This window comes from Nylanderia fulva, unplaced genomic scaffold (genome assembly GCF_048542155.1).
Source record: "Nylanderia fulva isolate GAGA-0341 unplaced genomic scaffold, ASM4854215v1 Scaffold243, whole genome shotgun sequence".
In the NCBI taxonomy this organism is placed as follows: domain Eukaryota; kingdom Metazoa; phylum Arthropoda; class Insecta; order Hymenoptera; family Formicidae; genus Nylanderia; species Nylanderia fulva.
In genome coordinates, this window is record NW_028190308.1 from 153,216 (window position 1) to 161,547 (window position 8,332).

Consider the following 8,332-nt stretch of genomic DNA (forward strand, 5'->3'; position numbering starts at 1 on the left):
AAACCAGCTGATTTAACCGACACTTCACATAACATTAATGTGGGATACTTTAAATTTTTAGTTAATATTAAGAAAACTTACCTAATATTTGCGAGTCATTGATCTCTAAAAATTCATAGCCTTTTTCTTGCAAGGCAGCCTTTTCATTATATATATTTTCATCAATAGATTTTATTTTCATATCATTATATATATTTTCATCAATAGATCTTATTTTCATATCATTATATATATTTTCATCAATAGATCTTATTTTTATATCAGTATCTAATATAAAAGTAAGAAGCAAAATTATATTATATGTTTATCATAAAATAGCACTTATGAAGTTTGCTAATATTAAAGAAACTCACCTAATATTTGAGCATCATCATTTTTAAGAGAGTCACAGTTTTCTCTTTGTGCAGCAATCTCTTTGATGCATGTATTCCTATCGACAGAGCCTTTCTTTGTATTAATATCTAATGTGAGAATAAAAAGAAAAACTACATTAGATTATGAAAAGAATTATTATAAAAGGTTGATATCAGAAATGATATATATTAAAGAAGAAAACAACAGTATCAACCTAAAAAAGGACACCGAGCGTCTTGACGGTTCTTATTATGATATTCTAAAAAAATTGTCTACGTCATCTTAAAAATTGGGTATATATACAGCGCGCCGACATTGTAAGATACAGATATCGATTTGTTTTTTAAAAAAGTACACATTGTGATTATGTTAAGTAAAAAGAAATAATTTTTAAAAAAAAGTGTTATGTTCGTTGACAAAAAAGTAAGTTAATACTATTTATTAAAAATCTAAATGTAATATTTGAGCGGATATATTAATTAGTTCACAGTGTCGTTACATAATATAACAGCATCTGACGCTCTAACTCATGCCAACAAACATGAATTTTGTACTGCGTTCGTCATATAATCTTATAATTGGTGTATTTATTTATGATGTCGAAATGACTAAATTAATTTTTAACATATTATTAGGATATTGAGAAAGACTGTCGTACAGTCGAAACGTTTATCTTAACTTTTGTATAGTATGACGTAAATTAATAAATAAATTTTTCAATTAATAGCATATAAGCTCGTTAAGTTGGCCTTTTATTATATCACATATTTTAAAAACTACATTATTATCAAGTATTTATGATAAAATAGCAATTATGATATTTACCAATAGTAAGGAAGCTCACCTAGCATTTCAGCATCAATTACAAAAGATTCACAGCCTTTTTCTTGCGAGGCAGTCATACCGTTGTATATATTTTCATCGATAAATGCTATTCTTGTATCATCATCTATAATATAAAAATAAGAAGCAAACTATATTAATATATGTTTATTGCAAAATAGCATTCATGAAATTTGATAATATTAAAGAAACTCACCTAATGATATTTGAGCATCATCATTTTTAAGAGAGTCACAGTTTTCTCTTTGTGTAGCAGTCTCTTCAAAGCATGTATTTTTATCGACAGAGCCTTTCTTTGTATTAATATCTAATATGAAAGTGAAAAGCAAAACTACATTATTATCAAGTATTTATAATAAAATAGCAATTATAATATTTACCAATATTAAGGAAGCTCACCTAGCATTTCAGCATCATTTACAAAAGATTCACAGACTTTTTCTTGCAAGGCAGCCTCATTGTTGTATATATTTTTATCGATAGATCCTATTCTTGTATCATTATCTATAATATAAAAGTAAGAAGCAAAACTACATTAATAAATGTTTATTGTAAAATATCTGTCATAAAATTTGTTAATATAAAGAAACTCACTTAATAGTACTTGAGCATCATCATTTTTAAGAGATTCACAGTTTTCTCTTTGTGTAGCAGTTTCTTCAAAGCATGTATTTTTATCGACAGAGCCTTTCTTTGTATTAATATCTAATATGAAAGTAAAAAGCAAAACTACATTATTATCAAGTATTTATAATAAAATAGCAATTATAATATTTACCAATATTAAGGAAGCTTACCTAGCATTTCAGCATCATTTACAAAAGATTCACAGCCTTTTTCTTGCGAAGCAGTCACATTGTTGTAAATATTTTCATCGATAGATCTTATTCTTGTATCATTATCTATAATATAAAAGTAAGAAGCAAAACTACACTAATATATATTTATTATAAAGCGTGGTTTACAATAGCAGTAAGCAGTAAGAGTAAGCAGTACAAAATGAGGTTTGTTCATTTTATTACTCCCGACGAAATGGGCAATCCAATTTCATACTGTTTACTCTTACTGCTTACTTACTGCTATTGTAGACCACGCTTAAAATAGCGATCATACAATTTACTAATATTAAGGAAACTCACCTAAGTGTACTTGAGCATCATCATTTCCAAATTTATTTACTTTTTTGTTTTCAAAGTTAATTCTTTTGCATATAATATACGGTTTTCCTTCAATTATATTTTCTACTATTTGTTTTAATACTGATTCCTTATCTGAACAAGTTAAAATAAAATTAATTAGTTTTAGTTCAAATTTTTCTGTCTCTCTTTCTCTCTTTCTCTCTCTCTCTCTCTCTAGACACACACACACGCAACACGTACGCACGCACACATATAAATATCGTAGCAAATGCAGATATTGTATAACAGCGGCATGACTTTAATATAACAGTTTTTACAATAACGTAACAGTTAAAAATGAAAAATATTGCTACTTACCATTTCTTGGTAGAATATTTGCTGTGTATCTGCGTCGATTGCTATACGTGGCTTTGATAATTCCTTTACTAACACTAATTGTGTTCGACTTGCATACATAATGTATACCGTCATAAAATTTCACTAAACTATACATTTTGGAAAATAAACCAGTATCACGTATTACTAATGGTTAATGGCCTCCTGTTCCTTCCCGCTTTTTTTACAGTCTCAAAATGGCCAGCAAGACCGACGTCGACAATTGACAATCAGTATGTACGTTTACACTGCACTCTTAAGCGGGAGCACACACTCTTGCATAAGCGCATAAGCATATGCATAAGAAATTCGATTGGTTGAATTTCTTATGCATATGTTTATAGACCAATCAAGATTCTTATGCTTACGCTTAAGCGTCTATGCAAAAGTACCACGTTGTGTATAATACATTATACATTTCGGCTATTTTGACAACATCCTATTTTTCATAAAACGGTTATTACAACGACACTCCAAAAGCAAATAAAGAAATTCTTTTTTTAAAATAGCTATATCATATTCATCGAATATGCAAGCAATCAAGATATATAGAGGAAAAGGTGCGAATGTAGCAAGTCAGGTTTTTGAGATATAATAATTTAAAAATGCGAAAAAGGGCATTTTTTCACCTTTTAGTAAGATATAACTTTTAATTGGGATGTGATACAAATTTCTTCGACAGCTTAAAATAAAGCTTGAGACTGTAGTTTATGTAACAAATATGAAAAAGTTCGAATCTAAAGAGTTTATAAAAAATTAATCGTACCTCACAAGATTCTATATTAGTATAAGAAAAAATGCAAAAAAAAAATTTTTTATCTTATAACTAAATTTTTTATAAACTGTTTAGATTCAAACTTCTTCATTTGTTACATAAACTACAAATACCAACTACCAATATATCAGTACGGATAACATTTGCACTTTCTCTTCTATATATCGATTGCTTGCATATTTGATGAATAATATAACTATTTAAAAGAATTTTTAATTTACTTATAGAATGTCGTTAATAAATGTTTTATGGTAAATATGATGTCGTCAAAATAGCCGAATTATAATGTATTATACATAATTTTGTACTTAGATCGGTTAGTACAGCGACAGTACAAAATTATGTATAATACATATATATTTTGGCTATATTGACGACATCATACTTTCCATAACACGGTTATTATAACGACATACTTAACGCAAATAGAAAAATTATTTTTCTAAATAGCTTTATCATTCATCGAATATGCAAGTAATCAAGATATACAGAGGAGTAGATGTAACTGTGGCATGTCAGGTTTTTGAGATATCTTAATTTGAAAATTTGAAAAAGGGCATTTATTACACGTTTGAATAAGATATAACTTTTAATTGAGATTGATACAAATTTCTTCGACAGCTTAAACTAAAGCTTAAGGCTAGTTAATGTAACAAATATGGAAACGGTCGAATCTAAAGACTTTATAAAAAAATTAACCGAACTTCAAGAACAGAGGATTCTATATATTAGTACAAGAAAAAGTGCAAAAAATAATATTTTTTATCTTAAAAATTAATTTTTTTATAAACTCTATAGATTCAAACTTTTTCATATTTGTTACATAAACTACAAATACCAATATATCAGCACGGATTATATTTGCACCTTCTCTTCTATATATCTTGATTGCTTGCATATTCGGTGAATGATATAACTATTTAAAAGAATTATTTCATTTACTTGTAGAATGTCTTTATAATAAATGTTTTATGGTAAATGTGATGTCGTCAAAATAGCCGAAATATACATATATTATACATAATATTATACTTAGATCGGTTAGTACAGCGACAGTACCAAGTTATGTATAATACATTATATATTTCGGCTATTTTAACGACATCATATTTTCCATAAAACGGTTATTATAACGACACTCCAAAAGCAAATAAAGAAATCCTTCTTTTAAATAGCTATATTGTGGCGATTATATCGTCACATGTTTCCCCAAAAATCGAAAGCGAAAACACGTATATAAATACGGACATACACACATACGAACACTCACAAATAAACATAAATAAAATATAACAGACGAGACGAAAGACGAAAAACATCGAGACGTAACAGAAAGGAAATAAACGAATAGAACATTTTCGAAGCCTATTGAAGGTGAATTTTTTTAAGGCAAACGATAGGAAGAGCGTTTTACATGCTAGGAGATTCCGCTACCGACAGTCGCCGCGTACAGTCGCACGTTATAGATCCGCACGATTTTTATATATTTCTGTACCGAGATGGAAAGATTGTTCTCAGAATATATTTGGTGTTAACTGTAAATACTCTCTCACAATTATTTTAATTCCCGTCTCGTATCGAAGCGTCTAAGTAATTCGACGCGCGTATAACCAAAGTGGTGACGTCCCGACGTGATCGCGAGCGAGCGGGAATTCGCGATTCTTTTGTGTTCGCGTGAGAGAGCGGTACATTTTTTACTTTTTATTGTGACGACCGGTGAGACGATCTATTCGATCGGACCCGGAAAAGTGATAGTGACCAGTTGCGTGTAAAAAAAAAAAAAACGATTTGACATAATTGTGACGCGAGACGATGGAGTGATCGGTTCGCGTGTAGAGACGGAGGCGCGGGCGTACGAGCAACCGCGTGTGCAAATGCAGCAGGCGGCCCCGATTGCGATGCAGGCGGCCCCGAGTGCGATGCAAGCGGCCAGGTTGGAGCAGCCGCCGGGATACTTTTTCACCGCTCCCGAGATAAACCGTGTTGGCATGCGAATGCCAGAGTTTACGCCGTCGGATCTGGAGCTCTGGTTTAATATCGTTGACCAGAGTTTCCAGGCCGCCGGAATCACGGTCGATGCTACGAAATTCGGCTACGCACTAACATCCATCGGGCCGAATTACACTGCCGAGGTGCGAGATATAATCATGAACCCGCCTGCGGAGCACGCGTACGAAACGTTGAAGACGAAGCTGGTCAAACGTCTGAGCCTGTCACAGGAGCACAAGACCCGGAGGCTCCTGGAACATGAAGAAATTGGAGATCGCAAGCCGTCGCAATTTTTGAGACACCTCGCTGGAAACGTGGTTGGCGACCCTGTTTTGCGGACGATCTGGCTTAGCCGGTTGCCAGCTTACATTCAGCCGCATCTGGTGACGCGCACGGCAGACACGATCGAACAACTGGCCGATATCGCGGATGCGATTGTTGAGGCGACCCGGGCACCGGCGTTTCAAGTGGCCGAGGCGTCAAAATTTGTGCCACCGCAGACGCAATGCGCGAGCGATCCCGGGGCCTTGGAAGCCAGGATGGAGGTGCGACTGGCGCAAATGCGGCTTGCGATGCAGCAAGAGATAGCAGAACAACTGACGGCCATACGTAAGTCGATAGAATCAATTGGTGATAACCGATATCGCGACGATGATTGACGTCGTTCGCGACCTTGTTCGCGTTCACGTTCACGCCCGCGAGCGCGATCCAGCAGCCGTGGTCCACCGGCCAGCGGCGTATGCTGGTATCATTGGCAGTTCGGAGCGGAGGCACGGCAGTGCAGACCACCCTGCTCGATGCAGATGCAGGGAAACGCAGGAGCGAGACGTTAGAGGCGGCAAGCGACCCGGAACATAGTGCGCACCGCTTATTCGTGACTGACACAAATACGAGAACGAAATTTTTAATTGACACGGGCGCGGATCTCTGCGTGTTCCCTCAAAAGATGGTTCGAGGGCCACGACAGAGATCGACCTACGAGTTATCGGCCGCCAACGGCACACCAATATACACATACGGGACGGAAAACATGACTTTGAATTTCGGATTGCGACGGGCTTTCGCGTGGCGTTTCGTGATCGCGGACGTCGAAGCCAATAATCGGTGCCGATTTCCTCGAGCATTATGGCCTCCTCGTGGATCTGCGCAATTCTCGCCTCGTCGATCAGCTGACGAGCTTGACCGCACGCGGGCGTTGTATCCATTGCGACGTACCGCAGATTAAAACGGTCACAGGGGAGACGCCATACCACCGGTTGTTCGTGGAATACGCGGACATCACAAGGCCGAGCGGACAAATACAAGAAACGATCCACGCCACGCGACATTTTATTGAAACGACGCCGGGACCGCCTGTCGCTTGCAGACCACGAAGACTTGCTCCGGATCGACTCGCGGCCGCGAAAAAGGAGTTCCGACGAATGGTTGAGACCGGAATCGCGCGACCTTCAAAGAGCAGTTGGTCGGCGCCCTTACATATGGTGCCGAAAAAAAGCGAAGAATGGCGACCTTGCGGCGACTATAGAGCATTCAACGCGAGGACGATTCCGAACCGATATCCTGTGCGACATATCCAGGATTTTGCACAGGCCCTCGGAGGAAAAAAACTATTTTCAACAATAGATCTGGTGCGGGCGTACCACCAGATTCCAGTGGCGGAGGAGCACATCCCGAAGACGGCGATCACCACACCGTTTGGCATGTACGAATTTCCGTACATGTCATTCGGATTGAGAAACGCGGGGCAGACGGTTCAGAGAGTTATCGACGAAGTCTTACGCGGATTAGACTTTTGTTACGCGTACGTCGATGACATTCTGGTCGCGTCAACGTCGGAGGAGGAGCATCGAAACCATCTGAGAGCAGTATTCGAACGTCTGCGGGAATACGGGGTGACTATCAACCCCGCGAAGTGCGTATTCGGACAGCAGAAGGTAGAGTTCCTGGGATACGAAGTTTCCAAAGGGGGAACACGACCGCTGCCGACACGTGTGGAGGCGATCCTCGCGGGTCGAGAGCCAGGAACGACGAAGGAGCTGCGACGCTACCTAGGCATGCTCAACTTCTACCGACGATTCCTGCCAAAAGCTGCCGAAATGCTAGCGCCGTTGAACGATCTCCTCCACGGCAACGTCAAGGGAAAAGCGGCGATATTGTGGACGCCGCGAGCGCAGAAGGCATTCAAGGATTCGAAAGAGAGCTTGGCACAGGCCGCGCTCTTGCGACACCCCAGGTTAGACGCAGAGCTCGCCCTGTTCACTGACGCGTCGGAGCAGAGCATCGGCGCGACTTTGCAACAGCGTGGCAGCGACGGATGGGAGCCGTTAGCCTTCTTCTCGAAAAAGCTAAGCCCATCCGAGATGAAGTACAGCGCGTTCGACAGAGAACTGCTGGCAATCTACCTGGGGGTCAAACACTTTCGATACATGCTGGAGGCGCGCGCGTTTGTGATCTACACGGATCACAAACCGTTGATCTACGCCTTTCGTCAACGACCGGAGAAGAGCACGCCGCGCCAGTTCCGCCACTTGGACCTTATCGGGCAGTTCTCAACCGACATTCGGCACGTGACAGGCGAAGAGAACGTCGTGGCGGATGCGTTATCACGAGTCGAGGAGCTGAATTTTCCCCTGGACTACGCTGCACTAGCGGAGTCGCAGGGGACTGACAAAGAACTCGACGATTATACAAGGCGAGAGACCGGAATAAAACTCGAGAAAGTGCAGATTCCCGGAACGGGGATACAAGTTTACTGCGATACGACGACATCGACACCGCGGCCGTTTTTGACAAGGCCGTTTTGGCGGGCCGCATTCAACTTGGTGCACGACCTGGCACACCCAGGAATCAAGGCGAC

General features: G+C 39.0%; 1 protein-coding gene across 1 annotated transcript; it reads right to left on the reverse strand.

Annotated features, from left to right (window-relative positions):
* Positions 1–353: 353 nt before the first annotated feature.
* Positions 354–2,105, reverse strand: LOC114943393 (uncharacterized). The gene is made up of 6 exons (XM_085483337.1): positions 1,995–2,105; positions 1,792–1,902; positions 1,597–1,701; positions 1,394–1,504; positions 1,199–1,303; positions 354–430 (listed from the first exon to the last, which is right to left on the reverse strand). Exons 1-6 carry the CDS (start codon positions 1,999–2,001, stop codon positions 354–356), a joined length of 516 nt encoding a protein of 171 aa, XP_085339463.1. The 5' UTR covers positions 2,002–2,105.
* Between the last annotated feature and the right edge of the window lie 6,227 nt (positions 2,106–8,332).

Bases quoted from the DNA above. Each gene is read 5' to 3' on its own strand.
- LOC114943393 (XM_085483337.1), bottom strand. The intron at 1,702-1,791 runs GTGAGTTTCTTT...TTTATATTATAG, and splicing joins TGATGCTCAAGTACTATTAA to ATAATGATACAAGAATAGGA. The intron at 1,304-1,393 runs GTGAGTTTCTTT...TTTATATTATAG, and splicing joins TGATGCTCAAATATCATTAG to ATGATGATACAAGAATAGCA.